The 27,168-nt window shown below is 30.5% G+C and overlaps 1 protein-coding gene across 1 annotated transcript in view; it reads left to right on the forward strand.

Annotated features, from left to right (window-relative positions):
* Window positions 1-27,168, forward strand: part of LOC123298960 (dynein axonemal heavy chain 8-like) — a 281,682-nt gene that overhangs the window by 115,799 nt on the left and 138,715 nt on the right. Inside the window, exons 23-27 of the mRNA XM_044881061.1 lie at window positions 9,842-10,025; window positions 13,407-13,751; window positions 16,205-16,323; window positions 24,487-24,649; window positions 24,718-24,891. Coding sequence (XP_044736996.1) covers window positions 9,842-10,025; window positions 13,407-13,751; window positions 16,205-16,323; window positions 24,487-24,649; window positions 24,718-24,891 — 985 coding nt within the window. The remainder of the gene's footprint in view (window positions 1-9,841; window positions 10,026-13,406; window positions 13,752-16,204; window positions 16,324-24,486; window positions 24,650-24,717; window positions 24,892-27,168) is intronic.

Genomic DNA, 27,168 nt, shown 5'->3' on the forward strand with positions numbered 1-27,168 from the left:
TTTCAAAACTTCATAGCTCTTGTTGTTTTAAAGATTCAAAGCTGAGATTTAAATGGATTGTAGCTTTTGTACCCATGAAGTATCACACACAATTTCAGCAAGATCGAATGTATACTTTTTGCAAACCGCAGCTGAATGCAAAAAACAGGACTTTTGTAAAATGGCCCTAAAAAAGTTGTGGTGCGGTAACGCGCTATTTTTTTTACGCGATCATATGCTTCAATAGTTAAAGTAATACCTACTAAAGTGTCAACCTCTCATCTTAAGTAAAAGTTAATAAAATATTAATTTTAAATTACTATTATTTTAAATTATAACATTAAAAATAGGATGGGAGTAATGAGAGCAATTATTAAGAGACAGAAGTTATGTGACATTATAGTCTTAATAATTGCTCCCATTACTCCCATCCTATTTTTAATGTTATAATTTAAAATAATAGTAATTTAAAATTAATATTTTATTAACTTTTACTTAAGATGAGAGGTTGATACTTGAGTATGTATTACTTTAACTATTGAAGCATATGATCGCGTAAAAAAAATAGCGCGTTACCGCACCACAACTTTTTTAGGGCCATTTTACAAAAGTCCTGTTTTTTGCATTCAGCTGCGGTTTGCAAAAAGTATACATTCGATCTTGCTGAAATTGTGTGTGATACTTCATGGGTACAAAAGCTACAATCCATTTAAATCTCAGCTTTGAATCTTTAAAACAACAAGAGCTATGAAGTTTTGAAATTTCGAGCAAAATCGATGGTTTTTTGGAATTTGTGGGGACATCGATGGACCAATCGGGTTCATTCGCAGCTCATTCTTTTCGCCTTTTTACGGCGCGTAAGCTTATTGAACACTTTTTTATTTTTAACCCAATCCGACGGTGTCTGACGCGAAAGACCGGATTAGGCCACTTTACCATTTTTTTTGGACCCCTTCCGACCATCAAAAAATGTTTGATTTTAGTTTCCTCAATTTGTATCATAATGATCTACTAAATTCAATTTTTTTCTCCGAACTCAGAATTAAATTATTCAAAAAGTTAATTTGATCATATCATGATATTTGGGCAAGAATTTTTGATCTTGATCAAAATTTGGTTTTGTAAAAGATCGAACCATAACTTTGTCGCCTACTGTAAATGATGCGCATGGTGGTTTATTTTGGTAATTCTTTCGAATTTTTTGATGTGCCTTTTGTAAATAATTTTTGATTTCGTTACTGTTTGGTTTGTGAGAAGAAAAAATGTTTGTAGTTTGTAGTACTAAGTCGGCTGGAGTATTCATTTCTCTGTTGAAGAATACGGATGATGGACTTGTACCAATTGCTGAGTGATGGCTTCTATTGTAGTTAAATATCGTTAAGTGTACCAATTCTTCCCAGTTTCGGTGCTCGGTAGAAAATTGTTTGATGAGTGCTGTTAAACCGTATTTAATGTTTCGGTTTACCCGCTCGGATTGGTTACTTCTAGGATAGTATGTTGATGTGTATCCATATTGCACTCCTTTGTTGAATAAGAAGCTTTTATATTTAATGCTCTCGAAACATTTTCCATTATCACTAATGATTTTTCTGGGATATCCGAATTGATAGAAATGTTGTTGTAATTTGTTGATTACTACGTTAGCAGTACATCGTCTTGATAAGTATACGAAGGCCATTTTGGAGCAAATATCTAAAATTACCAAAATATATTTGTGAGCGTTTGGTGATGATGGAATTAAAGGGCCAATGAAATCTATGTGCAGTGTGTCGTTTACTTTTTCATTAATGGTTGATGTCAGTTGCATCTGATTGTTCTTGTTGATAGGTTTTGTTTGTACACAAATCATACAATTTTTAACAAAGTTTTTGACATATGCATATAGATTTTCTGACCAAAATCTTTTTGCTAATTCTCGGTACGTAACTGTTACGCCCGAGTGTGAAATTTCATGGAAATACCTAACTACATGATCTATTAAGGTGTCTGGCAACCAGACACGTTTTAAATTTCTACAACCGGTAATATGAAAAAGAATACCGTCTTTAATTGTAAAGTTTTTAACATTTAATCCTGCTTTTAGCTTATCATAAACGAGTTTACAATCCTTGGAATTCTTTTGAGCTTGTTTTATTGAAAAAAAACCGTCCGCGTTTTGATTAAGAAGATTTATTAAATCTTTGGAATCATGTAGTATAGTATGACCAAAGGAAGAATTATCATTTTGTCTTAAATCTTTATTTAATTTATTGTTTGAGTTTGGTGATGTATTCTTAATGTTATTTTTAGAAATTATATTAAGTATTAGGTCTGAATCGTTATCAGGATCACGTGTATTTTCTTCGTCAGAAGCGAATAAACGTGATAGAGCGTCTGCGCAATTGTCTGTGCCTTTAACATGCACTATTGTAAAGTTATATCTCGAAAGAGATAATAGCCATCTACTAATTTTATTGAATCTTTGAGGCGATTTTACGAGCCATTGTAAAGCGGATGAATCCGTTTCTAATATAAAATGCCTGTCGACTAAATAGTCTTTGTAATGATCAATGCTTTTAACTACAGCAAGAGTTTCCAATTCATAAGCTGAGTATCTTGATTCGGCTGGATTTAATCTCCGAGAAAAATACTGAATTGGGTGTCTACCATCTGGAAATTCTTGGCTTAGAATGCCTGAAATTCCTTTGCTTGAAGCATCGCATGTTAAATAGAATTTTCTAGTAAAGTCAGGAAATTTTAATATTGGAGGATTTGAAAGGGCCTCTTTTAGTTTTTTAATTGCATCAATGTGAGATTGATTTATTGAAAATTTCACGTTTTTCCTTTTTAAGTTATTTAATGGAGCGCTAATTGCGGCGAAATCAGGTATAAATTTACTTTAGAATGCGCACATTCCTAGAAATTTCTGCAAATGTTTTAAATTTTTGGGTATTGGTAAGTCGCGAATGGCGCTTATTTTATCTGGGTCAGGTGTTTTTCCTGCCGCTGTGACTAGATGGCCTAGTATACGAATACGAGATCTACAAAATTTTACCTTTTCCGGATTCACTGTTAGGTTTAGTTTTTTTAATCTGGAGAAAAGCATTTCTAAATGTTTTAAATGATCTTCTACTGAACGAGAATATACTATTATGTCGTCATAATATATTTGAATAAAATTATTCTGAAAATCTCCAAGGTTCTTCATTAGATATCTATTTAAGCCTTGGCTACTATTTGATAAACCCATCGGGCATGTCTCGTAACAAAATTGTCCGAATTCAGTCACAATAGCCGTAATTGGTTTAGAGCTTTCACTTAGTGGTATTTGGAAGAAACTTGAGCTAAGATCTATACTTGAAAATATGGAAGAACCATGTAAATGATTGAAAATGGAATTCATAGTTACTCCACATAAGGGATCGAAAACGATTTTACGATTTACCCATCGATAATCGCAAACTAAACGAAATTCGCCTGATTTTTTCTTAGTAAAGAAGGCTGGTGATCCGTAAGGGGAGATGCATGGTTTTAAGATCTTTTGTTCGACTAATTCGTATATGTGATCTTTCAATAATTTTAGTTTATCTGGAGGTAATCTATATGGATATCTGAAGACTGGTTCATTGTCTTTTAGTGTAAGAGTGTATTCGAAATTAATTGCTCTACCCGGAATTTTTGACAAAACCGTATTGTATCTTTTTAAAATCTTGTTGAGATGAATTTGTTGTTTGTCCGTTAAATTAACTTTAATGTCTGTGATGACGGAAATGAAATTTTCTGTTGTTTGCTTTTCAAAAGGAAATTCGAGTCTACATTCACCGCGTAGAAAATTAATACAGGAATTTGAAAAATTTAAATTTATTTTACATAACTTTAGCGTTTTTGCTCCTAAAATTATGGGGAAAGGAAGCTGGTTGGTTATGTAGAATGGTTGGGTCCAACTATAGGGACCTATTTTAAAATGAAGAAAAATTTTTTTATCGAAATTAATTTCCAGATTACCTGGTAAAAAGGCTTTATGATTAGTTTCGATAATGTTTAGAGTTTTTTTAAAACCAGAAATTTTAGTGACTTTTTTAAGAGAATTTTTGGAAATGATATTTAATGTACTGCCACTATCTAAAAGTGCGGTGAATTTTAAATTGTGAACATCTAAAGTAATTAAAGGTAAAATATTATGTGCATTCTCAAATTGTCCTTTTGAACAGCTCTCATTGTAATTGTTATTGATGGTTGAGAAGGATGGCTCGTAGGTTACAAGTTTTTTGGATCCGAGGATGTAGATGGTTGGGGATTTTGTGATGGTTTATTCATTAGGGAGTTCTGATTCCTGTTTTTCCTTTTCATGCAGTCTGCAATCATATGTCCAGAAGATCTGCAGTAATTGCAAAATAGTTTGGATTTGTTCTGGGCATAATTTGATTTTTGTGAATTTTTATTGTATTTATGATTCTGATTTGAGCTTTGGTCCGTTACCTGAGTTCTAGGTTTAGAATAAATCGTTAGACGACTTTGTATTTCTTCCACTTGATGTATGAAATCGGTTAGGTCTTTAAGACTATGTGGAATTGGAAAAGATTTGGTTAAATCATATGTGTTATAATTCATATGAGCGAAGATAATATTAATTAATTCTGAATCATTAATATCTGGGATTATAATTTTAGAATATTTCAAAATAGATTGAGCAAAGGTCGAAAAGGTTTCATCTTGGAATTGTTTTCTTCGTATAAATTTATCTACCAATACCTGTTTTTGGGTTGGAGATATTTTATTTAATAAATTAGATTTTATGTTTTCCCAATTTAAATTTTGACTAATAAATTCGGACCAAATGCTAGTAGCGTTAGCATTGCATTTGCATAATAAGTAGCTTATTATGAATTTTTCTTCATAAATTTTAAGTTTGAAGATATCGTCTGCATGAATCAGAAATTTAACAATGAGTTCAGGTGAAAAAATATCGATTTTAGGGAATTTATCAGTGACGAAGGTATGGATTTTAAGATTAGTTTTGGATAGTCTGGTACTTATCTTATCGATCGATGACTGTTGATCTCTAATTTGATTTGCTATGGCGCTCAGTAGTGTTGCTGCACCAGCTATTGTTTGAGCCGTAAGTAGTTCTCCACTGGCTCCTGGTGGTTGTGGGTCGCCATCTGGAATAGGTGGTTTTTTTTTGTCGTCGTCTGACATTTTTAAGATTTGAATTAGTTAAAACTTCCGTAAATCTTTTGAAATTATTCACCTGAAAATGTAGAATCTTTAGTTTCGAAAAGGAAAATTATGAAATAAATAATATGCAAAAAAAAATTTCTAAATTGTTCTTGTTGTTTCGTAGATAGTGTAAAACGCACGATACCGTATGGAGTGTTTTATTTCTGCTACCATATGACGCGAAGAAGAATAAAAAAGATAGGGTATTGGATACCCCTGCAATATTCTTTATATATATGAAAATTAAATTTAATTTTGAAAATAATACCGCCGGAAGTGACTATCGCTGGTCGATATTCATGAAGAAATTTATTGAATCCACATAACACAACTTGATCCTACCAACACGAGGCCGAAATTTTTTAAACGCAAAGTCGGAAATTTAAGAAATGTTGCGCAAGCGCTCCAAGGTTACACGAGGTAAAGAGAGTTGAAATTTAGACCAATATGGCCGTTGTTTGTACAACCAAATTATGTTTGTTAAACGGATTATTAAAAGTTATCAAATAACGATAAGGTGCCTGAAATTACGCATCGATAAACTGACTGAAAGGAAATTTAAATTTAATCAAAATTGTTGATAACGTCAAACTTCGTTATGCAACTGAATTTAAAATTTTCAATTCTGACTACATGTTTTAAAGAATGAAATGAAAGCCATGAACCACGCGGTTCAGTTCAAATGTGAACGATGGCCAGAACAAGAATCAAATTAAAACATGGCGAAAGTCATAAAAACCAAAAGGAACATATTATGAATTTAGATCGATGTGAAATTTCAGATACAAAAAAAATTAATAATAATTTAGAATGAATACATCACCAAATATCTATCACGTTGATAATTTAAACTGAAGTTAAAATTTAAAAAATAAAAATTACACAACTATAGCTAGACCATTTTGATCTGCATGATTGAAAAGCGACCGCATTAGTAGTTTCTTTTTGCCTGCTTGGTGAGCGAACGCAAGAGTGATTGCTTTTTTCGTATATCTACGAATTTACGCGATATACGCCGAAATACATACTTATGAGTGTCATCTGTCGCTATAACTTGGAAATAGTGAAAAGGGTTTGAAACCCAGATTATTTATTTTTATTCTTTTACAAAAGGAAAAGAACGCGACGCATAGACTTCGTAATTATTACTTAATATTTATAAAATTTAAAATTGGTATTTAATGTTAATTAAAATGCGTCGCAATCGTCTCTATCAAAACGAAATCTACTGAAGAAACAAACCAACAAAAGAAAATTAGTTCGGATCTGAAATCCGAAAGGTACGAATTCTCTTAAATTTACAATTTTTTTTGTGATTTTGTAGTATCTAAATTGAACAGTAAATTTTAGACGTTGATTTCAATCCGTTTTTGAATGATTGATTTTAAAAATTTTCATCTAAAAAAGATTGACAAAAACAATTGATAGTTAATAATTATTGATAATAATAAAAATTATATAATTGATTTTTTTGAAAATTTGCTTTCAAATTTGATTGAATTTTAAAAATTATCCAGTCAATTATTTTTGATCAATTTTTCTATAAAATTGTATTTTCTCTAAAAAACTCTATTTTGTGGAACATGTTTTAATTAATTATTTTATTATTCCACCGATTTATTAAAATATATATTTTTTAAACAATTAAAAGACATCACTGTATTTTTAACTACTTATTTAAAAATGTAATTTTTTTTGGTGACATATGTTTTGTACCAAATTGGTCATTTTGTCACAGTGTTTGAAAATGACCAATTTGATAAAAGGGATATAAAGAGTGCAATTACTGCTCGTAAGATATTATTTATGTTTTTATGTTAATAATTTTTAATTTATTATTTTAAAAAAAGTTAATATAAGTTGCAAGTTTTTGTCATAATCAAACAAGAAAGTAATATCGTCCATTGAACAGCGTGCAATAATTGCTCGTAAAGTATTATGTAACTTTTATGTTCTAATTAATAATTTATTTATTTATGATAATTAGGAATGAATAAAATTAAAGCGATAGTAAATAGATTTAAAAAATATTAATATAAGCTTCAAAAGTTTGTAAAACCAAACAAAAAAATTAATATTCAAAAACAGCGCACAATAAGCGCTCCTAAAAAAAGATTTTATAATTTAAAAAATGTAAAAAAAAAAAAACTTTGTAAAAATAAATAGAAAAAATAAAAATTTGTTTTTAATTATTTCTTCAAATTTATTACCTTAAACGTTTGAACTGCGATTGATTATATTTATATTTGAAAATATTTCAGTTATCGTTGTCATTATAAATTCGTCATGTGAAACTTATGTCCAGTAACATCCAGTAACAAATTATTTTGCCTGTGTTGCAAAATAATTTGTTACTGGATATTTAAGTTTCACTTGACGAATTTATAATGACAACGATAACTGAAATAATAATTATAATGTAATTCGCAAAAAATTTTAATAAATATAGAAAATAAGTCAGAAAAACTCTGAATAATTCTTTTGACATTTTTATGAAATACTTTTTTTAAGTATTAAAAACTCTTACTATTCTTTTGACATTTTTATAAAATACTTTTTTTAAGTATTAAAAACTCTTACTAATTCTTTTTATAGGTAGCCTATAAATTTACTATTGAAAGTTTTAAAAAGTCGGACTAATTCTTTTTACAGCCTCAAAAAATTATTCAAAACTTTTTTTAAGTATTAAAAACTCTGAAAAAGTCTTACTAACTCTTTTAGTAAGTTTTATTAACTCTGAATAACTCTTCTGGCAGAGACCGAAAAGATGGAATAATTCCTACTTTTTACGTCTTATTAGATCTTATTCAGAGTTTATAAGACTTTTTCAGAGTTTGTAAGAGAAAGTAAAACTTTAAGAACTCTTATTTAAACTTTGTATGACTTTGTAACAGTTTATTTTTTCCATAAGGGAAGGTATTTTTTGTAGTTATCTTGAAGATGAAGTTCAGGAAATCGCTTATTTTCAGTTATTTTGAACGACCTGTAACTTCATAACATAATACACATGTAATGTTATTAAATATTATTTGTTAGCGCAAGTTATACTTCCATGGTATTTGGATCCGCAAAAATCTTTGTTTTTAAAACAAGCAAATATTATTGCGACATTGATTTACAGCAGACCTACAACTATATTTTGGGAATCCCTGAAGAAGTTGCCATACTTAGTTCCAATTTTTTTTGTCGCTACACTATTTCATTGTACTTTTTTTTGCGTCAACGCAATCAAACTGTGAAAAGCCCCAACAATATATTTTCTTGTCGATGCCATATTTACAGTGTGTGGATTTCAGTGCCAAGATGCAGAAATTGTTATTGTTATTAAATTTCTAGGCTAGCCAAGTAGTTAAATGTTATCGATCCAACTTCTTTATCTAATAGTTTGGTTGAATGGCTAAATATCGTTTTGGTCGATAGTTGAACGGCGCCGTTTAGAAAAAAGGCAGGCTGTTAATTAAACGGCTAATTACGCTCGTTGGCTAGATACGGAAAACTTTTTTATTATAAGGTTTACAAAAAAAATTTACCCTTTATAAAAAGCTCTGCTTTCAAAAGTGTTAACAAACGGCTATTCATTTTTGACATTGAATATACAGGGTGGCCACAAATAGAGAAAGTTCGATAGGAATGTTAATGATCGTATAAAAATGTAGACCATTTTGAACAGATAATAAGGGAAACGATTCAAAAAATCACTCCCGTGTGTTTAAACAATTTTATAAAAGAACTTAACTGAAGAAAAGAAGTTAACTGAAGATAACTGTTTAGGAAGGATTTATAAACGAAGGGAATGTTTTGACTATTTTAAATTAAATTTTGCAAATCCTACTTATAAAACACGTTACCTGTTATTCAAATTAACCAGTCATCGTAATTAAATGTTTATTTGCTAATTTGAAACATTTATAAGTAACAAAATAATTAATACAGAACATTTGTTTTCCATACTGTTGATATAAATTAATAATTCAAATATAGTTTGATTTGTCAATCAACAGATGGCAGCACAACATACTATTTGATTAATGTACTAATTTAGAATGTAATGCATGATATATATTAACAGTTTTTATAGTGTGTCATTGAGAGTCAGTCTTTGTTTGATCGTTGTTAAGACTAGTTTGTACTGTGTGTAGAACAATAAAGAATATAAGAGCACATGTTTCATAGAATATGTATTTTGTTTTATCAAGTGTAATCGTCAAATTAATAAATACTATTTCATTATTTTACTAATTAAATACAGTTTATTTATTGAGAACATTTTACCCATAACAATATTTTTTATCACATACATTACGTTAAAATTATTATTGTTGACGTAAGTTGTTCTTTTACAAAATTATTTAAATATAATCAATCCTACATATCTCGGGAGTGATTTTTTAAACCGTTTCCCTTATATTATCTGTTTCAAAATTGTCTATATTTCTGAACGACCATTAACATTCCTATCGAACTATCTCAATTTGTGGCACCCTGTATATTCGAAGTCAGAAGTGAATAGCTAATAGTTAGTAATAGAAGTGATGGATATTTTTGAAAGCAGAGCTTTTTATAAAAATAAATTGTTTTCGTAAACCTTATGATTAAAAAGTTTTTCATATGTAGCCGAGTTAGCTAGACAGCCTGTATAAATTATACAATAAATAATTATTAGGGCTGGTTGTTAAAACGAAATCAACAAGAAAATCGTATATTTCGCGTACTTTTTAATAAAATCTACGATGATTTACTTGGATATGTGATACAGAAGTTATTTGCAAAAATGAAAATTTTAGAAGCGCTTTATATACGACAAACTTGCGATGTAATTTCAGCTTTAATGGAAAATTGTACAAAAGGTCAGTGGCATTTTCCAATTTTTGTTGCAATATTTTTTTCATAGTCGGGTTGATGTAAATTAAGCTATTAAGATCTATTAACATAACTATTTATTATGGCTACCAACCGAAATTAGCCGTAAACATAGCTAGATCTTTCGAAAACTGTTATCGTAGTATAAAGCTGGTAAGACATTTTTCGATACAGTTTTCCTAAAACATTATTTCAAACATATGATCTCAGAAGATTTCAAAGTTGAGAAATAGCTTTCCCTTTCCAGCGCCTTCAGAACCAAAAAGCATAAACTGAAACTATTGAGAAATATGAATATTTTACTCTCAGCTTATGGTGTTTTACAATAAGTTTCCTATGTCGAGAAGTTCTACGTAAACTTCCCAAAGATTATTCAAATTAAGATGAGCATTTCTGTGGGCTATTATGCATTTTGTTAAAATATATTCCCTTCAGAACGAACACACAATAAAAATATTTATCTAGATTATAAAATTGTTATTAATTAGCTAGACTGGTTTCGATTGCTTTGGCAATCCTCTTCAGTAGCATTACTTAAACCTCTTAAAATTAAAAATAAATTATCAAGATACGAAAAAACCTAAAACAAATAATAATAAAATATTACCCTTAAAAATAAAATAAAATTATTCACCAGAATATGATACTAAATATTTATGTTACACCCTCTAAAACAATATAACTGCTTGCCTTCACCTGAAACACAATAAAATATTAACTTTCAATCCTAAGATAGCATTATCGTTATGATTATATAAAAAAAAAACTAAGGGATTAAGCCTGAAAATAAAAGATTAATTTAAAATAAATAATTGTATATATCAAATAAAAACCAGAAATCAAAAAATTAAAGACAAAAATAGATTACCAAAAATAAAAAAACAAAATAAAAAAAAAATTCAAATTAAATGAAAATAAGAAAATTCAGAAAAAAAATAAAAATAGAATTTATTAAAGAAAAATTGAATAAGTATTACCAAATGACAATCTGAAACAGAAGAAATTATTAATTAGTGTACCTAAAACAGACTAAAAATAAAATCAACAATAAAATGAAATTGAAGTAAGCAAAATTATAAAGCCACAAAAGAAAAATATAAAGCAAATAAAAAATGAAAAATAAAAAGTTTACCAAATGAATATCTGAAACAAACAAAAATCAAATTAAATAAAAATAATAAGCAAAAAATCAAAAAATAATAATAGGAAAGAGAATTAAATAAAAATAAAGTTGAAAACTAATAGAATATAGTATCTCGAGACAACACAAATGAAAACAGGTGACTAAAAGACACACTGCCCAAATTGTGTTGTTTTTCGATCACCATTTAATCTCTTCAAATAAAACAAGTAACAGTGTACACCACAAGTATAATTCAGCGATAAACTTAATCGTCACATGTACTCTTGTTAACTGCTAATTAAATAGCTAATTAATAATAATTTTATAATCTGGCTAAATATTTGGTGGGTCCTGAAGGGGATGTATTTTCCCAAAGATGTTTATAAGAAAACTTTACATTTAAATAGTTAAAAATATAACAACAACAAAAACCTCGGTTTATTTCGAAACACTTGGTATATGGTAGTTTCCACCCTTGTGGAAATAAATCTGTTCTGGAATTTACAATATTTAGTTTGAAATTCAGAAAAGGAATATGTGAAGTAAAATTATCTCTGAAAAAGTAAAAAAGAGTCTAAGAATGTCGAATAAATTATAAATCAATCATTTAATGACAGAAAATGGTTATAGATTGAGACTCTGTCGGAAGAAATATTTTGAGTTCTCCCAGAAGACTTTTTCAAAATTAATCAGAGATTTTATGAAAATTTAGTTAGCAAAGTATTAATAAGACTTTTTCTGATATTTTCAAAAACAATTATTAAAATTTAAAACATTTCTCATTTTTGAAAAATTAATTACTGTAGGTGTTACTTCTACCATATTAAATACTTCTTTTAAGGACAATAAAAATTTGCCAGGAAGTTATTTAGAATTTTTCTAACTTATTTACTACTTCTGAAGAGAAAGCATTGTGTATTCAATATATACAGAGTGGGTCATTTTATTCTATAATGGTTAATAGCTCGATTTGTAGTTCTCCAATCAAAAAATAACTTATACACAAAGTTGCTGAGTTTCGGGGGACATCATGATTTGACATATATTGGACCTAGTTCTTCTTCGGGTTTCTTTAATTGCCAATTTAAATCCTAAATGGTAAGATGATAGAATAACACTTTAATACATAAAAATGTTCATTCTAAAAAAAAGAATTTTTGTTTCTAACATTTCTTCGAAAAACATTAGCTTTTGGAGAAAATACGACTTAAAAATATGTCATTATTGCATCCGAAAGCTGTGATTTTCGAAAAAATGGTTTAGATGAAAAATCTTAGTCTTTTTATGTGGATCATTAACTTTCAAATTTAAATTGTTATTCTATCTCTCACCGTTTAGGATCTAAATGGGCTCTTAAAGAAACCCGAAAACTGAGTCAAAAATGATGTCAGAACATGATGTCCCCTATCAAATTCAGCAACTATTGTTTAAGTTATTTTCTGATTGCTTAGTTTCAATACGAGTTTAACTACTATATATTAAAATGACCCGCCCTGTATGAATGAATTGTTAAGTACATTAAAAACCATAATTTCAAAAATGTACGCAAGCTAAACTATGCTCAAAGTTTAGCTTGCTTACATTTCCAAAATGATGCTCCTTAATGTATAAAATAATTCATTTTTATATTAAATACATGTTCATTCACATAAGAGAAAGGTCGACATCATGTATCATATATATTGAATTCACAATCAATGATTTCTCTTCAGAGATAACAAATAAGTGGGAAAACTCGAAATAATTTCCTGGCAACTTTGAGGTATTCGATATGTTAAAAGTAACACCTACAGTAATTAATTTTTCGAAAATATGGGAAATGTATTAAATTTTACTGATTAAATCTGAAAACCTCAGAAAAAGTCTTACTCTTATTTTATTTTGCTAAATTTTCATAAAATCTCTGATTAATTCTGAAAAGGTCTTCTAGGAAAACTCAAAATATTTCTTTTTAAAGAGTCTGAATTTATTACCATTTTCTGTCATTAAATGATTGATTAATAATTTATTTGATATGTTCAGACTTTTTCAGAGATAGTTTTACTTCACATATTCTATTATATTTCTGAATTTCAAACTAAGTATTCTGATTTCCAGAACAAATTTATTTCCACAAGAGCAGCATCAATAATTTTTCTTACGTTGCGTTAGGAATAGCTTCAGGTTGAATTTAGCTACCATGTAAAGAACAATTTTCATGGTGATAATAGAATTATAAATATTTAAAATTTTGTTAATTTTTTAGAAAATCCAACAGATAAACACTTAGAACGATTCTTTCTATTTGCCTTAATGTGGTCATTAGGTGCATTGTTAGAATTAGATGATCGTGATAAATTCCAAGAATATGTATTTAACCATAAATCAAAATTATTATGGCCAAAAGTGAATCCGAATGAAACTATTTTTGAATATACGGTCAATGAAAATGGTAACTGGGTACATTGGAATGAAAAATTAACGGAATATATCTATCCATCAGATTCTGTACCTGATTACAATTCCATATTAGTCCCAAATGTTGATAATGTACGAACTAATTACTTAATAGATATTACCACAAGAATTAATAAACCGATATTATTAATTGGTAAGTAATGTAAACAATTTATTATTTTTATTTTTAAAACATCAATCAGAGTTGGGATTACGTGATAGTTATTATATAAGTTACTCACAATAGTTATGGAAATAACATGCAGCTAAATTTAAAAAATCATAACCGTCTGATGTTTGATTAAGTTATTGTTGGAGATAAGACAAAACTTTTATTTCTCATGGCAGAGAATTCTTTCATTTTCGAGATATTGGTCCTGAAAAGTGTCAGAAATCACAAAGTGTCACTAAAAAAGAAACCACCTGGATTCAATGTTTAGTCCTGGTATACCGCGGCCTCATCATCATACCTTTGTGGAAATTAATCTGTTCTGGAAATCTGGAAGAATATTTAGTTTGAAATTCAGGAAAAGAATATGTGTAAAACTATCTCTGAAAAAGTCTGAAAATATCAAATAAATTATTAACCAATCATTGAATGACAGAAAATGGTAATAGATTCAGACTCTTTCGTAATAAATCCTAGTTCTCCTAGAAGACTTTTTCAGAATTAATAAGAGATTTTATGAAAATTTAGTTAACAAAATAAAGTAAGAGTAAAAAATTTTTTTCTCGAGTTGAAAAATTACAGTTTATACGTTACATTAGTACCTGTTTAAATTAAATTTTTGTTTGCATTTAAATTGCAATATTTCGAAAACTCTGTATCCAAACTATTTAAACTTTTCCGAGCATGTTGTCAGTACCTAAATAAAGTAAATTGGAAAGCAGCGAGCATTAATTTTAGTTCTCGTAGTTAATTAATTCATCAGTTTTTTGTCCTGAATAAAACATTAAAAAAAATAGTACTTTAAAAAAGTGTATGATATACTTTTTTCAAAAAACGTCAAATTTTTCAGTTATTTAGCGTTAACCTAATCATTTTGCGGCGCTCGTACGCCGAAATTTTTGATTTTATGCAAAAAATTGTGGAGATAAGACGTAAACTATATGAAATTTTCTGACGTTTAATTTTGTATCTGGATCTTTTCCTCCTAAAAACTCGAAAACGTATTATTATCACAAAACTGATTTTCGACGCTATTTTTCCAATATAGCGGCGCGAGCGGCAAAAATACAAGGTAGCAAAGAGGAAATTCGAAAAGAGCACCTCAAAATGTATAAAATCACCCATTTTTAAAACTCCCGGAAAATTTTCCAGGTAAAACTACCAGATGAACTATAGGAATAATTGAATATTATTTTCCCGTTTCGAATTTTGATACAGGATTCTATTAGAACTTGGGATTCTGTAGATTCCCAAAGAAGCTTGTGGTAACATCCACTCAAAAGCGGCCAAGGGCGAGTCGGAGTATGGATTCGCTAATGATCGATATAGTGCATTCCTACAAAGGAGACGTTTACTAAATTTATGACTAACACTTTGTACAGTGTACAATTCCACGTGGGAAAGTCGTGGGAGAACACTAGTACAAATTCAATGAGGGCATTTAAAAATTTCTAAAATGGAAATTCAAATTTTTATACGGACGTGACATTATAGTACGGGCTTGTCAAATTTGTTGACATACTGTATGATATTAATTACTTACATTTTGTATGGTATTTCATTAAATTATACTATTCTACTGCTTTTTATTAGAAAACTTAATAATAACGAGTGTAAATTCTATGTTGTAAATTAATTTTTTTTAAGTGTAAATTATACAACTGTCAAAAATTGACAGATCACGTACTTATACGTCTTCAACAGAGAGCGCCAATAAACTGCGTTTAAATATCTAAAAATTATAATGTATTTTAAATATTTTTTTACACTTAAATACAGCATTTTTAAGCAGTATTTATATTTTTTACTATGTTATAACGGTGTAAACAATGAATTAAAAATAAATAAAAAATACATGAATATTCCCTATTTTTTTGCAAGAAAGGAATTATGTTTTTAACTAATGGAAATTAGTTTTCCCAAATAATCTTAAGACAAATACTATTGTTACATAATAAAACATTCCTTTATTAGACGGTGAAAAAACGCCAGATCAAATATGCCTGAGCGCTAAAGTATTTAAAATACCTACGATTCAAGAAAATTAAAGATTTTTTGGTTCACGAGGTGCTGACACGCTGATGCGCAGTGCCTAGCCTTGCCTTGGTGGTATGTGGAGGTCATATACTATCACTAATCGGTGAGTTCAGGTCGTTCAGGATTGAAAAAGTTTTCCATTATTTTCTCGGTTATCTCGAAAATGCAAGATTTCCGAGTTTGTTCCGTAGAAAAGAAAAGTTTCATCGTGTTTGAGCGTGTTAAGGAATCAATGCAAAGACATTTCCAGAGCATTGTCAGACTTTCTAGAATGTTTTCGAAAATTTTCGATAACTTTCATAAGATTTTTATATTATATTAGCTTTCAACCGAAAACTTATGAAAGAACTAATTTCACATTTGATTGTTTTTTCAATTTCCAAATATTTTCATTTTTACAGGTGAGCAAGGTACGGCCAAAACTGTCATGATTAAAGGATATTTAAAAGGATATGACCCTGAATATATATTGAGTAAAAGTTTAAATTTTTCTTCGGCTACTTTACCAGAAATGTTTCAGGTATTATAGATTAAATATTATTTTAGAGAAACAAAAAAATTAGTACAGGCTTTAAACTTTGGTTATAAAATGGTTAAAAATAAAACCTTTGTATTAAGAATGATGATTTGTACAGGTGATGAAAAGGGCAAGAACATTGAAAATACAGTAGAAAAGTACAAATTCCTAAAAGTAGTATATCTTATCCAATTTTTATGCTAGATAGTTGTTTGAAAGCCAAAGTTTTTGGTTGCGTAGTTGGGAGTTTTAATCAGTTTTTGACAAATTACAAAAAAACTATGCCTCAATCCTGGTAGAAAGTACCCGATCGGGAAATGAAAAGAAGACTCGATCACGTGAGCCAGGAAAGTTGACAGATCGGGGCCGATTCTACTGCCCAGACTATCGAAATCCTTGGAAAGTAACTAGTATTGCGACCCCAAATATTTTAGTCCGACCGAGCTGCTGACTGGGTAAAATGAAGTGAACCCGAGCATGTGAGCCCCAACAGGCACCCACAGCAGCTGAACTTGCTACCCCGATTACTATTGGGCCAACCAGGCAACCAACCCGGCAAAATAATGTTAACCCCAGTGTATAATCTGATCGGGCACCCGCCGTGGCTAAATATAGTAGCCTTGATCATTATAAACCCGGCCAAAAAAGTAACTGCGTAAAAAATAGAGAGCTCTCTTATATCAACCAAACCAGGCACCCTTAGTTATTAAATATACGTGTTTCGATATTTTTTTATCCGACCAGGCCGCTGACCGGGCAAACGGTACTGAACTCGAGTACGTGAGCCGATACAGGCACCCACAGTAGCTGAACGTGCTGCACCGATTACTGTTAACCCATCCAGGCAACACGGAAAAATATCGTTAATCCCAGTATATAAATCTAATCGGGCACCCATCGTGGCTAAGTATTGTAACCCCGATCACTATGATCTCGGTAAAAAATAGAGTGCCCTATTACATCAATCAAATCAAGAACCCTTAGTTATAAAATATACGTGATTCGATATTTTTTACCCGACCAGGCAGCTGACCGGGCAAACCTTAGTGAATCCAAGTACGTGAGCCCTGACAGGCACTCAGCAGAAAGTGCTGCCCCGATTACTATTGACCCAACTAGGCAACCAATCCGGCAAAATATCGTTAATCCCAGTGTACAAATCTGATCGGGCACTCATCGTGCCTAAATATAGTATCCCCGATCACTATGAACCCGTTCAGGAAAGTAACTGGGTAATGAATAGAGAGCCTATTACATCAATCAAATCAGGCACCCTTAATTATTAAATATACGTGATTGGATATTTTTTTACCTGACCTGACAGCTGACCGGGGAAAATGTGAACTCGAGTATGCGACCCCGAACAGGCATCCGCAGCGGCTGAACGTGGTATCCCGATTACTATTGAAACAACCAGGCATCTAATCTGCCTAAATACTAGTAAGCCCGATCACTGTGCACCCGGCCAGGAAAGTAACTGTGTAAAATATAGAGAATCCCATTATATTAACCCAATAAGGAACCTTGAGTTATTAAATATACGTGTTTCGGTACTTTTTTCACCCGACTGGGCAGCTGATCGGGCAGAATGTTATAAGCCCGGATACGTGAGCCCGAGCAGGTACCCGCAACGGCTAAACCCACTTTCCTAAATTAATTAGCTTTATGTATATAAAGTAATACATTTTTTATTCAAAGTACTCTGGTTTCTCTTCAGAGCGTATAAATCCGATCGGGTCTCGTGATCATTTTCGATCATGCAACCAAGCAACTGCCAGGTCGGGTATTATAACTTTTCCCCGGAGATTTTTCGATCGGGATTTTAAAATAAGACCCTCCCAAAACGCATTACATTCGATTTAATATCCGGGTCGGTTTCTCGGACCCTTATATCAAACCAGGCTAATTGTATGGAACTTGGTCAGGTACCTGGAATCATTTCTACCAGGAATTCTGGACGGGTTTTCGAATTTTTCCCCGGTGATTTTTCCGGTCAGGCATTTAAGCTAAGACTCTCTCAAAACGCATTACATTCTGGTCGGGCGAACAGCCGGGTTAGTTTGTCGGGCCCCCAAATTTTATAGAACCCCGTTAGGTGTCCGGAATCATTTCTACCAAGGAAATAAAAAAGGTTCTAGCTGAAGTATTTGCGCACATTTTTGTTAATTTTTCCACTTTCGTTTTTCTAGTTTATTAGGGTGTAAACACTTCGTAAAAAAAAGTCGATCTTTTAGGAGCGTACTTAACCCTCTTTTTTGGGGGGTTTTAATCATTTTTCTATAAACTACAATAAAACTATGCATCCAATAAAATAAATTTAATTAAAAGTTCTAGCTGAAGTATTTCTGCATATTTCTGTTTTTCCGAGAAATGCCAATTTTAAAATGGAATTTTTTTTGCTCATTCAATCAAATGAAAAAGCATTATTGTAAACCGTTAGAGATAGAACAAAAGTTTAAATGTAAAAGTTATTCCTTATAAAAAATCAACAACTTTTGTTTGAAATATTTTTTTCTAAACGTACCTTTTTACCCGTGAGGAAGAGCGTCTCCAAAATACTTTCGAAAATTTCGCAATTTTTGGAAGTATTTTGTGGAATTTTTTTTTGTTTTTCAAAAATGTTTCACAAAACCACTATTTTGAGAAAATGACTCCAAAGAATGATTCAAATAAAAGTTGTTAATTTTTTTTTAAGCAATAACTTTTGTATTTAAACATTTGTTCTATCTCTAACGGTTTACAAAATGGATACTTTTTCATTTGATTGAATGAGCAAAAAAACTCCATTTTAAAATTGGCATATTTCGGTCAATTTTAAAGCTAGCAAGTCGAAAAAAACAAAAATGTGTACAAATATTTCAGTTAGAACTTTTTTATTTGATGGATAGTTTTTTGTAATTTGTAAAAATCTGATAAAAGCCCGAATCACCCCCCAAAAAGGTTAGGTACGCGCCTAAGAGGTCGACTTTTTTACAAAGTGTTTACAACCTAATGAACAACAAATAAATAAAATTTCAAAATGCATTAATTTTTTCCTTTTAGATATTTAGTTTAATTGTACTTAATATTTCTGATAATGTGTATTTAAAATTTGAGATTATTATACGCTCTATTAAATTACTATTCAAACAAAAAAACCGCATGCAATATTTACGGTGGCACAGGCAGACACACAAACTGCAATGATCACTAAACGTACAGTTGATTTAAGAACACTTTCCTGTTGAGGAACAACTGATTGAATTTCTTGGCTTCCATCAGGCTAAAAAGTTAAGCAATTTCTGAGATTTGGAATAGTGCACTAAGAAAATATGTAATTTAAGATTCTCCACTTTTGTACATTCAGAAGAGGATGTGGTATGAAACCTGCTGTAGATGTTTTGCAAAAATTTTTCTTTTTCGAGATTATTTCGTGTCCATTTTCCATTTTTTCTTTTTTTAGTCGCACCAAGTCGTTCTAGCTTATTGTTTCGGATGGGTATCTACTATTTTGCCATAATTCTCGCAATCGGCGTTTTTCCGCAATTTTGTGTTTTACATTTACTGAACAGTTAAGTACCTAAATGGTTTTTTTTTTAAACAGTTCCGAGCTACTATCCCATCCCTCTTGAATAATTTTTGTTTATCTGTTCATTACAATTTCTATATCTTTTGATTAAAGAGGGATTTTTAAATACAATTGTAAATCTTCTTGATGGTTGAATTTCACTCAGCTTTTGTAACTCTGTGTTTCTTGTGATCGTTGCGTTTACTGTACCAATCACTGTGGTACTCTTGTGGAACTAAATCTGTTCTGGAAATTAAAATATTTAGTTTGAAATTCAGAAAAAGAATATGTGAAGTAAAACTATCTCTGAAAAAGTCTGCAAATATCAAATAAATTGTTAATCAATCATTTAATGTCAGTAAATGGTAATTAATTGAGACTCTTTAAAAAGAAATATTCTGAGTATTATATATTTTAATAACATAACACATTTAATATTATTTTTATAACATAAATTCATTACATAATGCTATTCATAAAAGCTCCGCCATTTTTGTTTTGAAGAACTTTTGTCAGTTGTTCTCTTAGCAGGCTTATTTCTGAAGTTAGTTTCCTGTTATTTCTTGTTGGTTTTGAATCATGTTAAAATAATGAATCTCAAACCTGGAATTTCGTGTTGTGTTGATGTGCATCCTGTCTTATCCGCGTGTAGGCTTCTAATACTTGGACATTAGTTGACTGTCTTTTTTCAGAAATACTTGGTAATTATGTTGTGAGATAATTTTGTGAACTTAGTGTTTTTTTTTTCAGTTCGGATGTATTGCATGGCTTTTTGTCCGAGGACTCCGATATTTTGCTTCGAATTAACTTGGAAACCCACACTGTTTCTAATTAGCGTTTTTCTATTTAGAATTTCTTACATGAACACATCTTGCCGACTTTCCTTCTTCTTTATGTTTCAATCAACTTCGATAGTCATGGCTCGCATACCTACACTGGTTGGTTTAAATGAGCGCGTACAGTGATTTACTGTGTTTCCTTTGCATTGGGATCGTTTGCATTGAATTAGTTGACGTTTTTTGTGTGGTTCTTCAAAAATAACTACTGAGTTCAAGAACCTTTTAATTTAAAAATATTATTGTTGTTATCTTTACGTTTAATGACTATTAAAAAAAGATTTGTCTTTTCTTTCGTTTGCCTAATTGTAACGTTAATATATTTGTTATATCATAGACCCACTTTTCCTAGATCTTGTTTAATACCTTTACCGCTGGTAGAGTGAGGCATATCTTTAAGAACCACTCTGTATTTTTTTCTTCCAATCCGTGTGTGTCGCACGGCGTTATTAACATCAAGCACAGATTTTGATTTATAATTGTCCATATTGTTGACTTACACTCTGACTTTGTAACCATTCATTAGCTGTACAAAGTAACAATTTTTGCCAATGTTATGACTCGATTAGTTTAATCAGTGGCGACATAGCTAGCTAGCTGCCAATAAAATAATATGAACGGTGGTATATGTTGTTTTGTACTAGTACATGAAATTTATTTGAAGCTGACGTTGGTTCCATTGTTATTAAACTCTTCTAGCTTGAGAAAAAACTTGAAGGCCTTTGCGTTTCTTTTTGTGGATTTCACTTGGAAATCATTAATTTTTTGAACACCCGATGTATCACTTATTTCTGAACTTGCATCTTTAGAATTTATGACTCCTTTTGAGGTTACTCCTCTATTAGTTATATTTTTGTAGATACTTAAAACCATAATATATTGTTACATGTGCATGTTACGCATTTGTTTAACAAATTAAAATAGTTATTTTAGAAAGTTTATTTTAACTATATAAACTCAAATAGTTTCTAATATGGTAATTTGAATTTTAGTGAAATAATGACGCAAGTTCTTTATTTAATATTGTATTTATAGTGTGATCAAATTAACTTTTTGAATTTTTTAATTCTGAGTTCGGAGAAAAAAATTGAATTTAGTAGATTATTATGATACAAATTGAAGAAACTAAAATCTAACATTATTTGATGGTCGGAAAGGGTCCAAAAAAAAAATGGTAAAGTGGCCTAATCCGGTCTTTCGCGTCAGACACCGTCGGATTGAGTTAAAAATAAAAAAGCGTTTAATAAGCTTAGGCGCCGTAAAAAGGCGAAAAAAATGAGCTGCGAATGAACCCGATTGGTCGATCGATGTCCCCACAAATTGCAAAAATCCATCGATTTTGCTCGAAATTTCAAAACTTCATAACTCTTGTTGTTTTAAAGATTCAAAGCTGGATTGTAGCTTTTGTGCCCATGAAGTATCACACACAATTTCAGCAAGATCGAATGTATACTTTTTGCAAACCGCAGCTGAATGCAAAAAACAGGACTTTTGTAAAATGGCCCTAAAAAAGTTGTGGTGCGGTAACGCGCTATTTTTTTTACGCGATCATATGCTTCAATAGTTAAAGTAATACCTACTAAAGTAAAAACCGTTAGAGATAGAACAAAAGTTTAAATGTAAAAAATGTTTCTTATCAAAAATTAAACAACTTTTGTTTGAAACGTTTTTTCGTAAACATCACTGTTTACCCGTGAGGGCGACAATTAGGGCGGAAATTTTATAATATGTACTATACTTGATTATCAGTTATGTATGTGTCACATGTTGGTATATGTAATGTGATAAAGAAATCAACACTGACTATACATGGTATTTCAACAATTAACTCAGTCAATTGTTTGTTTTCACTTGTTTATTTTTAACTCAATCCGACGGCGCGGTGTCTGACGCGAAAGACCGGATTAGGCCACTTTACCATTTTTTTGGCCCCTTTCCGACCATCAAAAAATGTTACATTTTAATTTCTTCAATTTGTATCATAATGATCTACTAAATTCAATTTTTTTCTCCGAACTCAGAATTATCTACAAATCGACGCCATTTTTTTTTTATTTGATCACACTATTAATAAACACATGTAATTACATAAATTATAACATAACTTTGTATTCTCAAGTTGAACAGAACATTTGATTAATTAATAATAATCGTATTAGAAAATTATATGTCATCTCATGACTAAGAAACTAACAACACTCTATATCTCTTAGATCATATATTTTAAATAGATGAGCCCAACGTATACCAAATATGTATATTTTGGCTTCACAGAGTAGATTAACAAAGACAAAAATACAATATTCAAACAGCTGACGGAGAAACACGTAATACCGAAGGATGGTATTCAATGCGCATGATCGTATGACCGGAATTAGCTGCATCAATGATCTGTTTATATCTCTGTTTATATTTCACATTCACAACTGCATAAAAATTTATTTTGTTTTAAAAGTTTGCACAATAGTGCACACAAATACACTGAGCACACTAAGCAGAACGAGCGAGTGAGCGAGTAATGGTTGAGTTTATTATTTCTAACACTACCCCTTAAACGAAACCTATCACGAATCATTTACACAAACCAATATTATTACACAATGTCTTAAATCGATTAGCATTTAGCGGTTTTGTGAACATATCACCGAGCTGATTTTCTGAGCTTACATGCTCCACATCAATATCTCCACTATGATAACGTTCACGCACAAAATAATAACGCACTTCGATATGCTTAGAACATGCTTTAATATTCTTATCATAGTGGTAAAGAATTGTTAATTTTTTATTGCCACTACCTAACAGTCAATGATAAGAACAAAATTATGGAAGGTAGAGATAATAAGGAAGTAAAATAATAAGGAGTTGAGATTATAAGGAAAAATAGTGTCCAGTTGAAATAATTAAACAACAGTACTAGAATTGATCATACTGGCAACTGGTGGTTGTGTAGGCAGAGTGTAATTATTGTAATTTATAAAAATTACATCCATTAAAAATTATACCCAAATCTTATTGAAATCATCATTTTATTCAACAATTTACTTTTTTACCCGCGGAATTATAAAAAACTAGAAGTATTCTGTCTATTGCCCTTTTTGGCATAGTTTTTATTTTTAATCCAATTCATTTACGGAGGTCCAATGTTTTTGACAAAATTGCTATCAGAAAACAAAAAATTCGTTGTTGTAGAAGAAAACAAGCCAATAAACATAGCGTTTTTTGTTTACGGCTAATCAATGGCTAAATTAACCGAAAAAATTCGCAAAAGTCAAAAAAACGGTTTTCTTGCGATTAAAAAAAAGTTGACATCCAATGCAAAAAAATTAAATTGAAAAGTTTTTGAACTCAAAAAAACCGTATGATAAGTCCGATTTGCATGCTTAGGTGCCGAAAAAACTTTAGCAAAAATAGTCGTTTTTACATTTACTTTTTTTTTTTTTGATTTTAAAGTTGATATTTAGTGAAGTTATGAGTAAGGTTCACAAATCTTTATTTTTTTTTAAACAGAAAATTTTGAACATTTTTCGAAATATCGCATTTTTTGAAAAAAAACTAAGAACTTTCCAAGTTTTTTTTTTTTTTTAATCGGAAGAAAACCGTTTTTTTTTTTTTTTACTTTTGCGAATTTCTTCGGTTAGCTTAGCCATTGATTAGCCGTAGACAAAAAACGCTATGTTTCTTGGCTTGTTCCCTTCTATAACAACGTATTTTATGTTTTCTGATAGCAATTTGGTGACCCGTTTCAATTTCATAGATTAATTGGATTATTTATAATTTTAGCGAATTATTGAATCGTATGTTGAAAAAAGAGTAGCCACAAGTTATGGACCACCTGGAGGTAGAAGAATGACCGTATTTATTGATGATATTAATATGCCAGTGTTCAATAATTGGGGTGACCAAATTACCAATGAAATTGTTCGACAATTAATGGAATTTGGAGGTATGACGTATACGTGCACAATATTAAATGTTCAGATAATTCGCCAAAAATATAACCGTTTTTTATAGGTTTTTACAGTTTGGACAAACCTGGTGATTTTCTATATATTTTGGATGTGCTATTAGTTGCAGCAATGATTCATCCAGGCGGTGGTCGAAATGATATTCCACCACGTTTAAAGCGACGTTTTTGTATTTATAATTGTACTTTGCCCAGTGATGTCTCCATGGATAAAATATTTTGTAAGAATTATCTAATCGGACATATTATATAATCAAATTATTGAACAAAGAACCGTGTACAAAGTTTATAATGTAGTCGAGAGAGATAAACAGGCTGTCGCATTTTCTCAATTGCAGTACTTTTTATTTGTGCCTCAATAAACAAATAACCTTAATGAAAGCTATTGATTTTGAAGGGGAGCATATGATAGAAAGCCTATTTTTGAACTAGACCCCTCCCTTCATTAAAAAGCTGCCTCTATTTCATAACTGATAAGAGATAGTGGTACTTATTAAATTAGACAGTTGTTCCTAGTAAAAAAAAAAACAAACAATTGCTGTTTGAAACATTTTTTCGAAAACATTCAAAACCAAAAATGATCTCAATGAAAATAGTTGCTTATTGCTAATAAATAAATAAGTTCTGCTTATTGCTAATAAAAAAGAACGTTTTCTGAAAATTTCAAAATTTTCCGATATTTTCTTCTAAAAAAGGAAAAGCTAAAAACAAAAAAGTTAGTTTACATTTTACTTGTTAAATTTGAGGTTACTTACGTAAAAAAATGGTATATACAAAAGTTATAGATTTTTTTTATACCAAGAATTTTCCTATTTAACTTTTTTCTCTAAAATAAATACTTTATCCACAAATCACTAAAAACTACCTGTCACCCCTTTTCATCCCCGGCGCACCCCCTTCCGGCTAAATTCAGATGTTTTAATTATTTTTCCTGAGTTATATATATTATGTCTTACACAAAAAAACGGGTCCGGTCTTGCAAATAATTTTTACCTTAACAAAATGTAATTCAATTGGTCTATATTCTAATTCTCGAGAGTCGATTTGTAGATGCGTAGTGTAAGCGTACTACTTTTTTTAAACAAAAAAATTCGTTATAGGGCAAATTAAGCAGGAAAGGGTCGATAAAGAGGTTGCAAATGTTGGGTTAAAAACACCTGAATGTTTACCGGTGAACAGGTGTGGCGGTTTAGAGGTGTGGCAAACGGGTTTTTGCAATTTGGGCTTAAATGCTCGTCCTATCAAAAAAAGTTAATTGTAAAAGTTTTCGACGATAGAAAAAAATCTAGAACTTCTATTTTTATCATTTTTAACATTTTTAAAATTTTCGTGTAAAACGCGAAAAACCACGTTTTTTGGCTTTTAAATTTGTATTCCGCGAAAAAAATGCCACCGTTATGTAATTTAAAATTATTCAATTGAGTCTATTTAAATTCCTAATAGCCTGGGATTTTTTTGCTTTTTCTAAATTTAGTAATTTCTGAGAAATTGGTAAAAAAGACCCCTTTTTAAAGTCGCTCAAAAAATTTTTCGCTCAGGAAAAAAATTAGGCTATTAGGAAATCAAAGAGACTTAATTGTACCAAATTACATAACGATTACATAAAAACCAAAAAAATAGTTTTTTGCGTTTTAATAAAATATTTTGAGGTTATGTTAAAAAATAATAGAAATAAAAGTTCTAGTTTTGTTTACTGTCGTGAACTTTTGTACTTAATTTATTTTGATAGGACGATCGAGTATTTACGTCGCAAATCGCAAAAAACCGTTTGCCACCCTTTAAACCGCCACCCCTACTCACCGGCAAACATTCAGCTGTTGGATTTTTTACCCAACATTTGTAATCCCTTTATCGACCCTTTCCCCCTGAGTTTGCCCTGTAACGAATTATTGAGTAAATTGACTGCTTTTTCAGGTAGTACGCTTAGTCTAATGGTTTTGATAACAATCTGGTTTTGTTTGAAAAACACCTTTGATCTGAACTCTACACTAGCACTATAGCTTCATTTTCAATTACTTTCAATTTTTAATTGACTTCAAACAAAAAAAAGAGGAGGTTATCAATTCGACTGTAGACATATTAATTTATTTTGGAAAAGTTTTTCTTTTGAAGTCGGTTATCTTTTTGTTAAAAGTTTTTTATTTTTGCATTTAAATTGCAATATTTAAAAAAATAAGTATCCGAAACTGCTGCAACTTCTTGAGCCTGTTGCCAAGCATTGATTTTAGTTCTTGTGGTTAATTCATCAGTTTTTGTGCTGAAGCTTAAAGTATAAAAAGGAACGTTCGATAAACCCCGAGAAGGGGTGACCCCACCCCCTGGGTTAAATCGCAGAAATTTTTGTTTTTAACTCCTTTAAGTAAGCTTTACAACATATATAAATTTCAAGGTTCATCAAATACTTTTTTATGAACCCGGTTTGCCACCGGGGTACCACCGTGGTAGCCGTCTGCCATTTCATTTTTATGTATCAATAATAGTATATTTTGACATATCAA

The sequence above is a fragment of the Chrysoperla carnea genome, chromosome 4, assembly GCF_905475395.1.
Source record: "Chrysoperla carnea chromosome 4, inChrCarn1.1, whole genome shotgun sequence".
NCBI lineage: Eukaryota > Metazoa > Arthropoda > Insecta > Neuroptera > Chrysopidae > Chrysoperla > Chrysoperla carnea.